The sequence below is a fragment of the Prosopis cineraria genome, unplaced genomic scaffold (genome assembly GCF_029017545.1).
Source record: "Prosopis cineraria cultivar Desert tree isolate PC_DT_omini unplaced genomic scaffold, ASM2901754v1 PC2, whole genome shotgun sequence".
Classification (NCBI taxonomy): domain Eukaryota; kingdom Viridiplantae; phylum Streptophyta; class Magnoliopsida; order Fabales; family Fabaceae; genus Prosopis; species Prosopis cineraria.
Window position 1 is genome coordinate 46,974,328 of NW_026555333.1, and position 20,270 is coordinate 46,994,597.

At 29.1% G+C, this 20,270-nt stretch overlaps 1 protein-coding gene across 1 annotated transcript; it reads right to left on the reverse strand.

Moving 5' to 3' along the window:
- Positions 1–1,531: 1,531 nt before the first annotated feature.
- LOC129302453 (tyrosine-protein phosphatase DSP1-like) lies at positions 1,532–5,852 on the reverse strand. The gene is made up of 6 exons (XM_054941356.1): positions 5,705–5,852; positions 5,307–5,588; positions 5,082–5,175; positions 2,649–2,706; positions 2,511–2,554; positions 1,532–2,188 (listed from the first exon to the last, which is right to left on the reverse strand). Exons 2-6 carry the CDS (start codon positions 5,582–5,584, stop codon positions 2,000–2,002), a joined length of 663 nt encoding a protein of 220 aa, XP_054797331.1. The 5' UTR covers positions 5,585–5,588; positions 5,705–5,852; the 3' UTR covers positions 1,532–1,999.
- Between the last annotated feature and the right edge of the window lie 14,418 nt (positions 5,853–20,270).

Genomic DNA, 20,270 nt, shown 5'->3' on the forward strand with positions numbered 1-20,270 from the left:
GAAAACAAGCAAGCAGCTTCGTTTTGGCTTTTCTGTTCAAAAGATTGGAGCACACATATATGCTAGCTAGGCGTTCAGATATTAGAACATTAATTAATAATTTAATTAATTAGGTTATTTTGGTTGTTTTTCTTTATTTTGTCGAACCTTCCTGACTGATCCTATTGTATATATTTAGCTAAAAATAATTTAATGTTGAAATATCTATTTATTTATTATTTTTGCAATGGAACAGTTAAAAATAATACTCCCCCCACTTTGAATATAATCAATAATTTTAGTAATTATTTTTTAAATTGAAAATTTTGGACTAAAATGTCCTTGTCATTAATCCTTGATTTTTCTCCTAATTTAAAAATAATATCATTTAATGAATGACATTCTAAAAAAAATAAATCCTTAAAATTGTTATTAAACAAGCAAGCAACAACATATAAAAGTTTTGGTTATATTAAACAAGTAATATTTCTTCTACTAAAAAAATATAAGATATTTTTTAAAGAGTTGGATATTAAAAAATGTAATATATTTTTAATATTTTAAGGTATAGTCATTGCTAAAATTATTTTTAATGAATAAATTATTTTATATTTATTTTAAAATAAAATATTATATTAAATAGAGATAAATATAAAAATATTTTGCTAATTTAAAAATAAGTAACTACTCCCTCAATTTCAAATTATAGGGTACTTTTGAAAGAGTATTCAAAATATAAAACACTTCAGATAGATTAAAATTTTATTAAATGCATCAATTTTAATAAATTTAATTTCGCTCTCTATAATTAATTTTCATATTTTCTCTTTTCAATGTATTAAATAATTGATATTTTTAAAAATTTATATTTTTATTTTGAAAAGATTAGGTTGTTAAATGTATTTAATGAGATTTATTGATAGATAAAATTTTATTTAAAAATATCTTATAATTTGAGATAAAGGAAATATTTTATAAAAAAATAAAATTTAATTAAAAATATTTTATATTTTTTGTCAAGAGGAAATAACTAAAAGGTGAGAAATTTAAGAATGTGTCGTACGAGATAAAGCAATAATTATTGGCGAGCAGTCTCTGTCCTTACTTCATTCCGTACTGGTCACGAAAAATAACAGATGAGTTCTGAATAAGCAAGGTGGAGTGGTGGACACTCGTGCATCATACAGTCATGTGCTACGTCAACGTGTATTCGAAATATCTATAACAATCGCGAGATTACCTTTACTAGTATTTTATGAATACTGTTCTTCATTACAAATTCTAGATTGTTTTTTAATTTTATGAATATTGAAGTTAATTGATATTAATTTTTCTTTATACTGATAGACGATATTAACTAAAGTGAGCTTCCATTTTTTAAAAATGGGTAAGACTTAAATACTTTAATTATATGTATTTAATATATTTTTATCCAATCAAATCAAGACAAATAAATTTTAATTTGTTAATAATACTAATATTAAGAGTTTATTGTAGAATAAATAATATTATTAAGGACACACATATTTTAGTTTAATTATAAACAAGTACATTAAATATATAAAATTAAAAATACAAATTTAGCTTCAAGGAAATCAAAACAAGCCATGAGATGCTTGAGGATCATGTTGGAACCCACCAAGTTTTCAGGGACACATAGAAAGCTTTATATGAAGTTGGTTGAATTTCTCACGAGTCTGAAGGGAAAAAAATCAACACATATCTACACTGTTTCTCATGAATTGGCTGGCTTGAAAACATCAATGAAAAGAAAAGAAAAGGAAAAAAAAAAGGGGGGGGGGTTGAGGGCATTGTAACATTCAGACCGGAAATCCTAAAACTACTAGGATTTTTTCCCCTTATTCTAAAATGCTGCCAGAAGACTATTCCTTTGCCGCTGTAATGCTTTGAAGGAACTCATGATTTTGTGCTAATTTATTGCAGAGGAGGACCTGGGTTTTGCTGTCACAGAAAAATGAAGACAAAACCCCTATATTCAAGTTTAATTTCTGGGTTCATATCACCTCTGTGAAAATGAAAACGACATGGGCAAATGCGCCAACAAGCTGGAAGTATCGAAGGATTCCACGAATCTCATATCTGAAACTCTTGCCTTGGCAGCTGCAAAGCGCAGGTACTCATCAAACACTGATGACAGGCACCATTTTTGTAACTTTCTGAAGCAGCCAACCACACAACCCGTTCGGTGCTGTAAAATGGAAGCAATTTTACATGATTCTCACGAATCATTAAATTATGAGCGATTCTTAGTGCCCAAATTCCCACTTAGTTGGCATATATGAAAGCATTGATTGACCTTTCACAATGTTGAGTAGTTTAACCTTTTTTGTTAGTCTAAAAATCAAGGCATTCAATCTCATGAAATGTCCAAGTTTTCATAGAATTAACTTACTAGATAAATTTGGATGTCTCATCTATGCCAACTAGGCAGGCACCAGTACATTATGGGTCCCATAGACTATTCCATAAAATTAAAAATGATGGGTGGAATAAATAGAGTTAATTCTAACCTTGCCCCGTTTACAGTGAATTAAAACTGGGTGGTTCTTCTCATCTGCATTATAGATGACGAAGTTTATAGATAATGAAACTGCAGCTAAAGCGAAAGATGAAGTGTGAAAGAAATGGGCCGAGTTATGATATATTACCGAGGACAACTCTTAGTGCTTGACATATTGTGTCCTCTGGGATGGTTACAAAAGGCTCCTGGATGCACAATTCTCAGTGTCAGTTTATATGGACCATTATTTCATAATAAATTAAGTTGTTATCTCAACTTAAAACATAAGTGTCATTCCTCATCTGTAAACAAGAAAAACAGTATATGGTCATTTCACCAAGCAATACACACAGAAATTCTGTTAGGCACAAAGAAAATATTAAATCTGCTTAATAATTAACTTTTAAAGCAAGTCAAACGGGCTTCTTCAAACAGCTCTAACATGCTTTTTTTTTTTTTTTAATGCTCGCAAGTATCTTCCAATTAAAAACAATTTTGTTCAAGACACAGTCAAATATTAGATGTGAGTATCTCTCTAGATAAGGATTCAAACCTTAGTTGGCTACATTATGAGGGACTAGCCTCTTCCACTAAACCCAACCCCTTGGTGACATGCTTATATATTTTATTCATGATAATCTGGTCCACTAATTTTCCATAGACCCAATATAACAGAGAATGGATTATAGAAAGAGTGACCACGCTGGCATTAGACCCAAATGCAGAAGACTTGTCTTGTATCATTTATTCATAGTTCTATTAAAAAGACGAACACCAAACATTGTAATTATGAGTAAACAGAAAATAAAAAATATTAAAATAATAAACAAACAAGTCCTGAGTCTTCAACCAAAGTAAAAACACATTGGTAGGTGATATACAAGATGAGCTAAAGAGGAAAAAAGCTCAGATGAAAAACATAGAAGACAGACTATTATTATTATTATTATCATCATCATCATTATCATTATTGTTATTGTTATTATTATAAATGAAAAAATTGCCAGAGATAGTGGGGGGAACATTATTCTTCTCAAATCTAATCAACACCGAAAGAGAAGATAAGCAATTAATATATCATTTGACGTTCATTGAGGGGGCCAAAAAAAAAAGCAGATAGTTGCCTGTTCTGGTTTTCTTATGCATATGTTAGGTTTCATGATTTATTGTCCAAATACAAGTTCATGAAATAGGGACCTGGAAGTTCTATAATTCATAAGTAGTCAAGTACTCTCTATAGCCTATAATATGCTATCAGCCAATCACCAATCCAATCCAACAAAAATCTCCACAAGCGTGGCTCAAATCCACTTATCTATAATGTCTAAGAACAGAAACAAAATGAACAAGTGGAAACTAAACCTTTGTGGGCCTCAAGGCCGGGTGCATTGGATCTTGGAACTTGCAGGACAAATATTTTTTAAGAATGTTTAATTCCAAACACGGTTTCTTCACCATTAATATAACCACATGAAAAAACATCTATGGATGTTAAGCGTTCTCTCATATTAGTACTTGGGTCCATAACCACGACACATTTCAGATAAAGTATGTTGAAATTTAATAAATAGCTAAATACACACGTGTGATAGAGGGATGTGATGAGTAAAAGATTTGATCTCAGTCTTATCAAGCAAAGGAATGCAATGCACTAACAAAATATATTTTTTTAGCCAGCAAGTGTTGCTAGTGAGAACTAAATATGAATATAATAATGATGAAAGTGAACGCATGCAATCCAACACACAATTTGCGGAACATCTTCAGGATAATTTTTTTTTTAAATAAAAATGAAATGCTCTGCAATAGGCAGGCTAAGTCATGTCCAAAACTTCAATAGTCAGCCAGTAGTATACTGGATCAGGGAATTAATGATTTTATACGATGACGGCTGTTATATTACGATTTCTCAAACCCCCCCCCCCCCCCGTATTTATAAGTACTTTTCTCTTCTCCATCACCTCCTTGTCTTGCATATGGTTATATTTGCATTATAAAGGGGAAAGTTTATGATGCTCGAAGAGAAAAACTTGCCGACAAACCCATCAATAGACCCATTGTGCAGACAACAAAATTATAATCTATAATCTCTAAGTCATTTATTATTCCATTGACAAGCGAATGTCAAAGCCTTTTATCCCCAAGGAAAAGGCTTCACCTGCCAAATTGGGTTCCTTCTACATTGATTTCATTGTCGAAAACTGATCTACAGAATTGAAGTGCAGATAAGGAGAGAACCATGTTCGACTACCTGTGCTCAAATTATGATAGAACCAAATCTAATCATTAATAAAAATCATGTAATAATATAACAGAACATGGCGACCCGTAAATATATGATAGTGTACATCCAATAATTCTCGGTAGCCAGTTTATATCCATGGCCACTTCCAGAAAAAATCGCACGAAATAAAAGATGAGAGTGACAGGTCAATTGTGTTAGATATTCATTAATCTTTGTGCAAGTTATCCAAAACAATCAGATATATGACAATCAGAATCAAAAGAGACCATCCAAAAAGAAAATTCAGAAGGACAAATTTACTGCCATAGCATAACACAAACTTCAAGAGCTACATACCTTTCGACCGTCAATCCCAAATTGATGAAGCTTGATCCCATTTGACTTCAAGAAGTCCAAGCTTTCCTCCGGATACGGCTCGGGACAGAGATATCTGAAACATTCAAACAAATTCAGCACAGAAAGGCTCAGTGGCACCAGAGACAGGACGAAGGATTCGAAATTTTTTTCCGTAAAGAAGGAAGAGAAACAACAAAGAATCCATTCACAGGGTCCAGTGGATACACGATGGAGCGGAGACCGAGGGATTTGAGGAAGGAGAAGTTGGCAGGGCGAGGGAAGCCGGACCGGAAAATGCCGTTATCTACCATCGCGAAATTGATGGGCTGGACGAAACAATCTTCGGCTTCGCCGTCATTGACCTCCTCAAAACAGCCACTATCGTCGGCAGAGAAGATAGGCGACGAGAGTTCGGCAACACCCAATTGGGTCTTCTCTTTACTCCGCCGCTGCTGGTGGTGGAGGTGATGATTGAATTCGAATTGGAGTTCTTCCACTTTCATATTTCTATTATTAAAATCCAAAAAAAAAAAAGAAGAAAATAGTAAAGAAAACAGTCAGAGAGTATTTTATAATAATAAAGAGAGAGAGAGATTGGGATCGCAGAGGATATTCCAAAGTACCTTGACAGTCGAAAAAGTTGCAGAGAGAGAGAGAGAGAGAGAATGAGAATGGTGTGAAGCAGTTAAAGCGATGGGAATGCAGAAGTAGATGGTGGAGACAATCGGAGTGAAAGAGAGGGGCTGTATATATAGAATTCAAGAGGGACGCGGGACGCCCAAGAGAAGACGGAAAGAAAGCGGCGTGACGACGAGGGAGGGAAGAAAGAGAACTTGTTCGTAGTCTCGTTTTGGATTCGATCATCAAAAAGTTAAATTTTATTTTAAAAAAAAAAAAATAACAGCTATCAATCTTGAGTTTATTATAGACATTTTCCATAGTATCGTTTTTATTAGTTTTTAATTAAGTTTTTTAATATTATTCTTATTTAAAATTATTAATTATAAAAAATTTATTTAAATATGAATAAAATAAAAAATTTATTAGATTTTTAGATAAAATTAATGATATAAGTATTTAGGTCCGTTTTTTGTTCAAAAAAAAATTATTTAGGTCGGTTTGTTTAAGATTGAAAATAAATTATTTTTAGATAGTTTGAAAATTTTATAAAAAAATTTTTGTTGGGATTTTATAAAAAGAAAAATTATTTTATATTTATTATAATAATAAAAAAATTATTAATTAATTATTTTTAAATTTTATGATTTTTCTTGATTTTTCATTTATAAAAGTAATTTATTATTATATTATTTTAAAATTTTATGCTCTTTATATATCTTGCCTTTTTAAAATTCTCTTTCTCATCAATCACGTTAGATTATTTTTAAAATCTATTCAAAGTAGCTTCTTAAAATAATACAAAAAAAATTTATTCTCACAATTTCAAAAATAATTTTTTTTAAAAATAAGTGATTGCTATCATGAAATAAGTTAAATAAATGGACCCTTAATCACTTTTCCATAATGCTAGTGGAGTGATTAAGGCGAATGAGAGTATCTTATATCTCTTTTGAAGTAAAGTATAAGTTATTATTAATTAATTTATACTTTTAAAAAATTAATTAAAATTATAATTTTTAAAAACATTTATATCTGTCCAATCATATTTCTAAATGAAATAAATATAATATTTAATTTATTTAAGATATTTTCATTAATTACTTGAATAAAATATAATAAAATAAAAGTATAATTAACAAAAAATATAGAATATATTTAATATCATATATTTTAAACTAAGCGATACTTTTATAACATATCTTATAGTATTATCATTCAAATGTAAACATGAAAAAACAAAGTGTTTCCCCCCTTTTACTGGGAAGAAAGAGGAATGAAGAGGGAGGAGATGCGGCCTCGGAACCCAGCTGGTATTTTTTATTATTTATTTATTTATATTATTTATATTATTATTATTATTATTATTTAAAACCCAGCTGGTATTGTTTGGGTATTGCGGCGCGAGGAAACAGGATATAAAGTGAAAAGTGAAAACAGTTTCCTCATATATAAAATTTGAACTTTGAATAAATTTTCTTTAAAAAAAATTTTAATAAATTCACCCGATCTCTTCTCTCTATTCTTTACTGGCATTCAATATCTTCACCTGCATTCCCACCAAAATATGGTGAAGAGGAGAATACACCTTATTTATTCATTTTAAATTTAGATTTAGTTGTCATTAATATCATATTAAAAAAGTTATTTGTGTATGTGTTTATTTTATGAATAAGATATAAGTACATATTCATATTATTATTTAGTTATTATGTTAATACTTTTAACCTACTATCAACCAATATTTGATCTAATGAAAAGAGTTAATTCATCACAATATGATAAATCAATATTCAAATCTTTATCTAAAGAAGTGTTCACATTTAATAGTTGATCGTACATCAAACAAAATTGTCTTTAATAAAAGGATACCTATAAACAATAAAAAAGTAATTTTAATCCACTATTATTGATTGGATAAAATTTTTAATTAAAAAGTTTATATAACATGATATTATATAACATGCTGAAATTTTTAATTAAAAAGTTATCTAACATGATATATCTACTAAATGTTATCATTTTTATAGGAACTCAGGGCTTTTAGATAATGGTAGAATTTAGTAGATATGATTTGCATTATTGGATGACATGTTTTTTGTTTATTCGCATTAACTGTTAAAAAATTTCTATTCGATTGATTTATTGATAATGATAACCGTAATTCATCACATTAATGATTCCCATACTTATTAGATTATGCAAGCAAATGATCTAAGATACATCCATACAATGCACGAGGTAACACTCTAATTTAGATTAATTTTAGTATGTAATCAAATGGATAGCTAGAATAATGATTTCATTCCAATCTTTACTTCAACATTATCAAGTTATATACTTGGATTCATGAACAAGATTTAAATATAAGAAACATTTATATCGATACGGGTATTAGATATGATATAACATGATAAATTGAACATAATAATTCATCAAATTTTATGATTTATGGTATGGATTTGAAAACATATATGTTATATATTTCAAATTTTAGAAGATAGCTACAGGATATTTAGTTTTAAGCAAGTAATAAAATAATTTTATGTTAATTAACCAAAATATTAATTTTTAAAAAGTTTTTATGTGATAAAAGCATTTCGACAAGAAAATAAAGTAATTAATACAAATGATAGAACATATGATACATATCATGACGTACATGACATCAAAACATATCAGATAAATGTATGTTTATTTTTTAAAAAAATACGCAAATAAATTAATTAAAGTCATCAACTACCCCCCCCCCCCAAAACACCCTGTAAAATGGGTTACGGGTAAAGCTTGTCAATTTCTTGTCGATATTTGAAGAACATGTTAACATTCAAGGCTCAATCCAACGGACTGCAAGGTGATTAATTAAAGGCTTCACAATTAACGTTTTAAAGAAGCTTTTCCTTTTCATTTAATTCAAAACCTAATTATGAATAAAAAGTAATATTATTACCTTCAATTGGGTTGAATCCAATAGAAGTGACTGATTTGTCACAAAAACAATAAATTTAAATTTAAATTTTCTTTAAAAAAAGAAATTCATATTTAACAATCCATTGTACGTATTTTAAATATAATTGTTTTTTATATATAAAAAGACACAATTGTTTTTAGATAAAAAATAATATTGGTAAAGCTAAATCTTGTTTAATATAACATATTATGACTCCTTGAATAAAATTAAATTGATGACAACAGTAACAGTGAGAATGAATTTTAAATTAAGAGGGAAATTAGAGGCCGTTAATACTTAATAGTGAGAATAAAAAACATTGTTGACATCCAACCAACACGTTCAACGGTTAGAAATATACAAGGCTTTAAAATGGAGGGCCCTACTGAAACGAGCTGATAATTATCAACCACCATCTTATAATATTCCCTTTCATGTGCCTTCCCTTAAAATAATAATACCTTTTCATATCCACCGCTTTTTAACCAAGCCACATTATTTCTATGGCCGATGCTCTCTGATTATTTACTAATTCCTCGCATAATATTAATTATAAGACAAAAATTTATTTCAGTAGTGCTACTATTTGGTTAAAAAAAAAAACTAATATTATCATTTGAACAGTGTGATTTTTTTTTTTGGGCCAGACGCCAGACCATTCATTGTGTATGGGTCTTTTTGTTCTTCTCATTCTATGTCTAAAAGTATATGGATTTGTACTTTGTTTTTTTTTTTTCCTGAATTTTGATGATCAAGTTGAATCAAGTTGAATGTGGGTTAGTCTAATTTCTTTTTAGGCCACAAAAAGCGGTGGGTTAGTCTAAGTTGAATAGATTAATCTGACCAACTTAGTTAATATCTATTAATAGGGTCATTGCCAAATAATTATGATGCATGGACATGGCTTTAGTTCCGATCTCATAATCATTAAGATCACTTGCAACATTAAATATAAGGATTTTTTTTAGGATTAAATAGTAGTAATTAAATAGCAATACTAACAAATAACCATAATTATGATCGCCATTACCCCCTTGACATGTTGAATACTTTAAAAGGTTGAATGTTCTAACAACCTAGTAATAAGTAATAACAAGAGTAATCGCAAACTTCAAATCCTCCTCGTCCTCGTCCTCGTCGTTATGTGTCTTTAATTTGTTGAAACGGAGCATTCAGCATTTAGCAATATTAAAACGACGACGTTTTGATAATTGTTCGATAAAATAAGCACTAAATGCATTCTTTATACTTTATAGCTGCTAATACTATTAATGGAAAGTGGAAGATATTGAGTAACGAATATACAAGTGGCATGCAGGTCGCACAATGGAGGGAGAAAGGTAGAGTGAAATACAGAGTGACCAAGATATTTAAGAATTAAATTATTAAATAAATATTAATATTAATAATCAAATAAAATAACAAAAAGATGGAGAAAGGTACGAAGGAGGCTAAAAAGAAGGAAGAATATGGAAGGAATATGCGGAGCATCGCAGCTGCAGTGTGTGGGTATATTCTATTCGAAGTGAGTGGGAAATCATGACAGTGCTCAGGACTGCGATCTCCCTCCGCCACATAACTGACTACATAAACACAGAGCAACTCCTTCCTATCAAGTGCTCATCAAATGTGGTCAAATTTTGGTTTTTCATGTTATTCTTAAATCATATCTATTATTTAGTTTAAATTAATTTTTAAATATTACATTTATTAATATAAAAATTATAAAAATTTCTGATATTAAATCTAAATTGTCTTCTGTACTCATCCATGAATTAGCATCATGATACTCATTATCTTTGAAATAATTTATAAAAGATATTAAAAAATTTAATCAACTTGTTTCTTATCAATCTCACTAGTACAAATTTAATTTAAAATATCTAATTAATATTAAAAATTTTTATAATTTTTATTATTTAATTATCTAAATGTATTCTGAATAGTTTAAATATAATTTTGATGACTCAATTTAATATTAAATTTTTTTATAATTTTTACATATAATCTAGATATACTCTAAATAATTTAGATTTAATATCAAATTTAAAAATTAATTAAAATTGAACAGTAAAAATCATTTCAAAGTGAAATGAAAGGTCGAAATGTATTGACACCATCCTTCAATTACCTCATTTATTTCTGCATTCCTGAATTCTTCAATATAAGAATCGTCATAGTACTACAATATATAAATGATCCACCATAAATTAATTTTAATACATTAAATTTTTCTGTAATTTAAAAGTCTAAACTCAGAATTATGCTTTCATTATGGATAATGATGTCTTCATGAACACTATGACGCAAAAGCCACAATCCAAGCTTTTTTTTTTGTCTTGGATACTAAAAATTAAAGAATCGATGAATATGTATTAATGCATTACATTTCAATTTACTAAATGACTCCAATTACCTTAATTATATTTCAAGTGTAGGCCACATGAAAATTTATAAAGGACCTTAAAATTGATTATTTTGTGTTAGTACGGTATAACACAATTGCCCTAATAAAACAGTAAAAAAGATGTTAGTATGGAATCTAAATAAATAAATAAATATGTGAAAACTCTAACAAAATTTGTCTATTCCCTAGTTGTCCTCCAAGAGAATTGAGATAATATATTTTTAAAGTGTTGCCAAATGGTTCGGCGACAATCAACATCCAATGGTCCATAATAGTATTAACAAATGTTATAAAATTATAATTAATCAATTAAATTAAAAATAAAAAATATTAAGATAAGTGAGAAGTATGTTACTCTTGACAATATGGTATTATGAATAATATTTCCTTTCAAGCCCTTGTTTTGAAATCTTCGCTTAATACCTTTGCGTGTTCTAAAATTTTATCGCTTTTAACTAAGGCATATGCATTCACTTCATGAGAACTAATGAAAACGAACTTAATTTGTAGATTAGAAGAGACAATTCATACAAGCATCTATTAAAAATATAACAAATGGATTAGTTTATATTTAAAATATTAACTATTTACATATGGAAAAAAATTACGTATGTAGAAGCTAGAAACAGTGAAACTGATTATATCATGTTGAAGCACTTCATTAATACTATCAAGCGAAAGCATATCATATCGGTCTTTGCCATATATACCAGCCTCGAATAGGATTTGTAAGATCGGAGGATTGGACCTATGAATCGTTGCATATACCTGGAGTAAATTTTGTGTTGGCTTGGCAATTGAAGCTCTTATTTAGGCACAACTTTATAGGAGACTGTGTTTTTAGAAGAGAGCCTAGATCAAGGTATCATCTTTTTTTAGACTGCACACCTTTACTAGTTTTTTTTTAGACTTATCATCCTAACTTGACCAGCTTGCCATCCAACAAAACCACCCATCGCCTTTCCAAAGTCAAGGTGCCCTTTTCATATGTTCTAATCTCATTAAATGTGTGCCTTATTCACAAATAGGACATCTGAATTTTCCTTTGATATTTTACCTTGACAAATTACTATATGAAAAATCATTGATTGTGCCAAATAATAATGCTCTTAAATTAAACCGTTCTTCTCTATATCTATCATATACCTCAACACCGTGCTCCACAATAATTTCAAATCTTCAATTAAAGGAGCTAAATATATGTCTATATCATTTCTTGGCTATTTTGGCCCCAAAATTAGAATGGATAGCATCATATATTTTCACTTCACACATAATCATGGAGGTAAGTTATAAATTACCAAAATAACTGGCCGTGTACTGTGAATGCTACTTTGAAGCTCGTGTGAATTCATTCTATCAGTAGACAATACGAGGTGAGGGTTTTTATCTTGTGCTCCAAAGTTAGAGTAATCGAGATTAATTTTTTTCCATTGAGAAGAGTCAACTGGATGTCGAAGCTTCCTATCTTTCATCCATTCATCTGCATGCCATGTAAAATTTTTTACATCCTCTGCACTACTGTACAACTACTTAAATCTAGGTACAATGAAAAAGTATCATAATGCCTTCTCTGGACTCTTCCCATTTTCTTTATAGTGCAAGGCATTACATTTTGGACACTTCATTAATGATATATATCATTTCTAAATAATATGCAATTATTAGGACAGGTGTGTATTTTCTCATAACTCATGCCAATTGAGTGTAGCATTTATTCTACCTCATACGTAATCCTTGAAAGCTCGTTGTTCATAGGTAGAAGTTGTTTGATAAGTGTAAAATTTTTTGTAAAGCTCTTATCACTCTATTCATTGCTCACTTTCAAGTTATACAATTTCAACACCGTCAACAACTTTGTAAATTCGATGCAACTAGTATACAAGGGCTTCTTTGTGTCGCTTTTTAGCATCTCTAACATTTCAGGACAATCCTCAAGTTCCCTTTTAATTGCATTTGCCATCTCTTCAAGACAATCACCCTTATAAGTATCTATGTCATAATCATTTGATTCAAAACTTCCTTTATACTCTCAATTACTAGTACACTTATCGTCTCTAGTCTCTCCATACTTATGCCAACACTTTAATTTTCTTCAATTTATAGCACACTAAATGATCTTCCAACTCAAATGCACTAATTTACTTTAAATGACTACATTTTACATAAGGACACACTATTCTTCTAGGGTCTTTTACATGCTCGAGAGCAAACTTCATAAACTCTTTCACATCATTCAAATACTCTTTATTTAGTTGATTGGCAAACATCTATTCTTTATCTATAACTTTAATCTAAAAAACAATTGATTCAAACAAATGTGGTTAATGACTCAGGAATATGGAGAGGAAAGGAATGATAGAAATATTATCAATAAAAAAATTGACTACTCTACATATAATATAGAGTAATTAATGAATCATGAGTCATAATGCATGAGCATTCACATATTCTTTCAATCGTCGAAAAAAATTCAACAGCATAATAGCATAGAGAAAGTATTTCCCGAGCTCAAACCTCTTTTTAGTCCTAATATCTCACTCAACAAACTAATTTCAACCATATACAATCACAACAACAATAAAATTTTTACAAAATTGCATTTTCAAAGTAACTCAAATTATTATAAAATTATATTTAAAATTCGTTCAAAAATCATAGAAAAAAGAAAAACACCATAAACATTATTTTTAATCAATGTTTTCTATCTCATTGATCATTCTAAGGTTACACATATCCTATATTAGCAATCCCAAGCAAGAAAAAATAATTCTTTAGCATATGTAAAAATCTCAATTAAATAGAAATGATTTTTAGAGAAATCATGCGTTAGTTTCAGTTACTTAAATTAACTCCAATGGTAATAAAAATTTGCACACTGGTACGTTTTAATATATAGTTTTGAACGATAAAACTACTCTGATTAAACAAGGCACGAAATTTAAATTAAAATTATTGAAATAAATCGATCAAAATTTGTAGAAAAATACAATCATCATATATATTCCATTTTAATCACTAATTTTTATCTTAACAATTATCCTAAGGCTAAATATATCATCTATTACCATTCTCAAGTCAATAACACATCAAACATTAACAATTTTTGACACCCAACAGTACTAAATGGGTAATAAATGAGCAAAAATTTAAACAAAAAAATCAACTAATAAAATAATCCATAACATTAAATAAATCAATCTCATAACCTAAAAATCTAAGGATATTAAAAGAAAATAAAGAAAAACTATAAAAATCACACGCCCACATACTTTGGAGAAGAGAGGATTGAAACATAAAGAGGACAAAAATAAGACGGCAACTAACGGTGTAGGTGGTGGTGCTTTCATGTCGGATAGGACAAAGATGGTTGACGGCAACAATGGAGAAAGATTGAGAGATTTCTATTGATTTCGTGTGCAAGTGGAGAAGAGAGGATATATGAGAAGACAAACGTGTGAGAATGAAAAATGAACTTGCAAAACTGATTGAAAAAGGGAATAATGACGGGTATTTTAATGCCTATTATTTATTCCCAAATATATGACCAATGTTTTAAACACCCATAATATATTGGTATGACTTTAAATGACGAGTGTTTTAAACACCCGTCATTTAAAGTTCAAATTTTTTTATTTTTTTATTTTTAGAAAATGAAACGTTAGGCAATAATAATGACGGATGTTTAAACATGATCTTTAAATGACAGGTGTTTATGGCACCCATCATTTAAAGGTTAGTTTCTTTTTTTTATTTTTTTAAATTAAAAAATCGAAAGGTTTTTTACCTTTTCAAAGATCTGACAATAATGATAGGTGTTTAAACACCCGTCATTTATGGTCTGATTATCATCCGCCTTTCTCATATATGACGTATTTTTTTAATTGTTATTTTTTATGATATCTTATATTTAAATTTTTAGAGTAGTGTTTAGTCATCAAAGCGGATTGGAGAAGCTTTTGCCACATTCATGATTCGATTTTTGTTAAGCTTTCGCTAGATTCTTGTGCCCTTTGCTACATCTTTTGTGGATCGTGGCTTCATGCTCCACCATTCATGCTTCGACGTCAAGTTTTCGCTATCATCCTTCGTGTCGTACGATTGTATTATGGTCCATCTTCGTCTCCTCCCTCGATTTATTTTCTGATTTTGTCTGCTCTTTGCAATTAGATCAAGCCATGATTTTTGTAATATTCATCACAATTACTCCCTAATTTTGGCGTTACTTTTTGGTATTCTGTATGGTAGATTTTGCTTATAGTTGTTGGATTTTTTGATTGTTTTTTCTTAATTCTTGATTAAAGAGGATTAAAGCTTGGTCATTCAGCTTCAATGGTTATTCTTGAGTTTTTGCTGCGATTTTCTTAAATCTCCTTTATTGTTGATTATGATCAGATTTGGTTTTTCAAGTTATTGTTAGCAGCTTAGTACAATGGTTTTTTTCTTTTTTCATTCTTCACCTGTCTTCTTAATTTGATTTGTAGTGTTCTTGATTCGCTGAGTTCTTGATTTGTGTTTTTGCATTTGCTTCCTCTCTGCTTGATAGTTTTGGCGATGGGAAGGAATAAAGGAGGAGAAGAGAGTGATAATATTTGGTATACGTGGCAATAGTAAAAAATTCTATTGCATATGTGGCACCAACATGTGGGTTGCTTTTGACTACATGCGACATGCCATGTAAGTATAAATGAGTCAACTAACTATCAATACGGTCAAATTTAAATGGGATTTTGAAAAAAATTGAGGCAACATTGTGACCCTTTAAAAGATAAGAATACTAATTACATTCTCCAAAATTATTTGAGGTAAATTTATACTTTAATTTTTTTTAACATAATATTTTTTTTTAAAAAAGCCTCTTTTCCAAAGATATTTTCTGACTTTTAAAAAATATTTTTTTATTTATCACTTTTAATTTATTTTTATATAAAAATTATATTTTTAATAAACATTTATTATAAATTTTTTAAATTATCTCCCTTAAAAAAGTGCGAGTGTGGATTGTTCAGAGAACTATTTACTTTCTGCAAAAAGCAAAGAAAAAAGTGCCTCTAAAAAGATTCTGCCTTTTCTGATCACTTTTATTCTCACTCCCTGCTCATATCGTGCCCTCCTTCAATGGTCATTATTAAGGCAAGATTCCATTATTAATAATAATAATAATAATAATAATAATAATAATAATAATAATAATTTTAAAATATATTTAGAATGCCTTCAAACCAAATTAATTTTAGTTTGAATATATATCTCGTTATGACATCACACAACAGAATATAGCTCTAAACAATATCAATACATGTTCGAAAGAAAATTTCGAATCTTTAATCATGATTATATTTTGAAATTTATGTTGTTACTATTTTTATGAAATCTTAGTTCGTCATCAATTAGATATCGCATCATATTATCGAGTGAATAGGTCAAACCAACTTCAAAAGTTCCATTACAAACTGATGATTTATAATTAGCTTATGTAGGGCAAAGATTCATAAATAAATATAACCTGTATTTCTTCAATGACTAATAAAATATTTACAATAAATTATAAATTATCCATCAACAAATTAAATGCCAATGTTTTTGTGGCATCTTTGGCACTAGATCATAACTGATTTGATCCTGCCTACTAGTACCACTTGTACTTTAAATCAATTTTTTTTAAAAAAAAAAAAACAAGCTAACGTATTGAATTCTTAGTTCTTACAAATTGATCAAACTTTGATTGAAGGTACGTTAATATTTAGTTACCAATTAAAGAGGATTGTACTCATTGATTTTCAAGAGGAGATATTTGGGGATCAAGGGGCATCTTCTTTAGTATTGTGGTTGGGTCAAAAATAAAAGGCTTTATTGTCTCACTTCCAATTCAAAATTTGATTCCCTTCTAAAATTTAAATTGTGGCTATATCGTATGGAATCAATTCGAACTTTGATGACTTTGAAAGCACTCAAATTTCGTTGACTTGACTCTCTAGCTTTTTTTCCTTTCCTTTCATTTTCTTCCTTCCTTTTGTTTTTTTTATATTTGGTTGTTTGAAATGAAGTTATAAATGTATTGTAAGGGGGGAAAAGGTTCCATTCCACAGTTGTTGATTTAAATGTTTCATGTTTCGATTATCCAATCTGATTTTTATTTTGAAGTTGCCAGACAAAATATTATCTTTGTTTTCTGTTATGTTTCCATCAAATTAAAAATAGAAATGATAAAAGCTAACATAGTTAATATAGTTAATAAGGATTTGATTCATAACTTTTAAAATCATGTGATTAAATTTCGCTACCTATGTGAGAATATTGTTTGTAAGTAATCTTTAAGTACTGAAATTTGAGTTGACATATACTATTCATAATTTATAAATATTAAGTATAGTATTTTAAAAAGATAATTAGGATAAAAAGTGCATTTTTGCCTCAAAGTATTCTTCGAGATCAAGCCATGGGCACCCTAAAGAAAATTGTGCAACAATATTGCTCATAATATTTTAAAAAACGGTGTAATATTATCCCCAGAAAAAGTATTTTGAGCTCACATTAACAGTGACTTAATGCAGACAGCGTTACGTTTAGTTTTGAAAGACTATATACTAAATTGCTCCACAATTTTTAGGTCTGAAAATATTTTTCAGGGTAAAAAGACACTTTAACCTTAACTTTTTTTTTTTTCAGTTATACATACACATATAAATTAGAGACGAAGAATATAATATCTGACTTTAATTGTCAAGTCCTCTCGCCTTTACAGAATCGATCACTATCTCATATATTCTGCAAGTTGGATGGCCTGATTATTGGGATTTGTCTTTGCAGAAGATAATTATCAGAATTTTATCAAACAATTCCATAAAAAAAATTACTCAAATAAAATAGCCGGTAAATAGACGGTCAAATAAATGTATGAGATTAGGTTCTAAAAGAATAATAAATAAAGTTTCATTTCAATTTTCAAAGTTTGGATGTTTTGCGCGTATGCATGGTTTCATGATACTCTAGCTTTCTAATTTAATCCAAAGGCTTGAAGATTCAATGGCAATCACCAATAACTAATTTAATTAACAAATGATTTGTTGAAAAAAATGCAGATTCTCAATTATGTGATCTATTTTCAAAGGAAGATGCGTGCAAACTACGTAGAGGCAAAAATAAAACTTAGTCAACCTTTTTGAAAAAGAGATCCCCAGTGATCGTACACTTCATACATATTTGTGTGTTCAAAAACCTACCAAGTAAAGAATAATATTAACCAGCTGGTAGCTAAATTAATTAATTAATTGGTAATGATTCACGTATAAGAAGCTAAGTTATTAATATTTTGACGCATATAGTTTTAATTGATGATTCATCTCGTTGGTGGTGAATAAAGGAAAGAACAGATACTTACGTACGTACGTACGTAGTCCCTTTTTCCACAGGCTACGCAAATTGTTTGGCTAATAAACAAAGGACGGTTACCCAACTCATCATGCTCACTGATCATTCGCTACCCCATTTAACTTCAACAACTTTCTTCCACAATTCATACATCATTATTTTCCACGTCTCCACAAATTTTTATGCATATACTTATTTTTTAAGTGATCTATTTTTTTAATGCATATACTTATTCCCATCTTTAATATATATCTTCCCCTTTTTAATTATAGGAGAAACTATTATATATTTTATTATTTTTTATGAGAAAAATTACAACATTCAAAAAATATTTATTACATTTTTTAAATTATCGCTCATATAAAATCAAAGTTTATGTTTACGAGACACTTATTTCATTAATTGCAAGGGTAATTTAGTCTAATCCTTCTAATTTCAAACATTATTACTACATTGAATTAATTTTTTTAAACTATGTGAATTTGTTAAAATTTACTTACATTTTGATACAGAGTAAGTTATATTTAACTATCTCACCAAAATCAAAATGAAATGTGATATTGTAGACATTGTTCAAAAAAAGTCAACAAAGAGGGATGTGAAGTACAACATGCCTTGGCACAACACGGCACATGGCTTGTGTCACGGAGCATGGCATAAAGAGAGTAGCTATGACACATGTGCATATGTGTAATGCATCACCTTGTTCTTCACCTCTCAATATATTTCAACTTATTTTGAATCTTTTCATTCTTGTGAAGCATCCTATACTTTCAAAATAAAATTTTACTTTGATTTAGGATTTGTTAAACGATGTTTAGGTAATTTAAATTATAAAAATTTGAGATCTTATTTCTACAAATAACATATTTGGTAATCTAGTTGGATTAGTACAATAAATGATTTCGAAGTTAAGGGTGTATTTATAAGGATAATCTTACTTGTTATAATTAGATATTTCACACGTACGTGCATTTGTGTGTGTGTGTGTCTCTGTACCTTAAAAAAATATTTTATATTTTTAAATGGAGAGAGTATTAAAAAGTAATCTACAAGTAAATATAGTATATATTTGAAACTTAGCACAAATCATGCATTAAACCCAAACAAGCAAGGCAAGGACAGGTGAGAATTTGCATTTGGTAAGTAATTAGTTAGTTGACCAGAAATTAATTAGTGAACTTAAACTTTCTTTTTTTTTTCCTTTTTTTTTGTTGCCAACAAGTTAAACTTTTATTGCTTAGGCATCTCGAAATCAACAATTACACACACACACACCGACACACGTGTGTTAAACCACCATGAACAGGTTTTGTTTGATTAAGTAAAGATTCTTTACCTATTGTTTTGTATATTAAAATCATGAAAGTACTCCTACCAAAAAAAATCATGAAAGTACTACGAATAATAGTTAAATATTTTCCATTAGATAAGGATAACTTGATGTGATTAAGATCAACATGTATACCTAGAATGTTTCTAATTAAAAAAAAAAATTACCAGCATTTCTAATTAAAAAACAAAAAGTAGCATTTACATTGTTTCCCATTTAGAACTACGTCCCCGGTACAAACCCACATGTATTTGTTTCGCTTTTTTGTTTAACAAAGAAAACAAAAGGTCACAAGCACACATTAACTTACCAAATAAATTAATGGGAATATAACATTAAAAATAATTGTGTACGCGTGTGTGGATGTGAATCGGCACGACAATTATGTGTTCTCAATTAATCAGTCACTATCTTGGTGAAGTAGACTTCCATTTATTGGACCCAAAGTGTTAATTTGTTTGAATCCAACAAGGAAAAAAAAATTGATGACATTTGCATGGTCTTGAAACT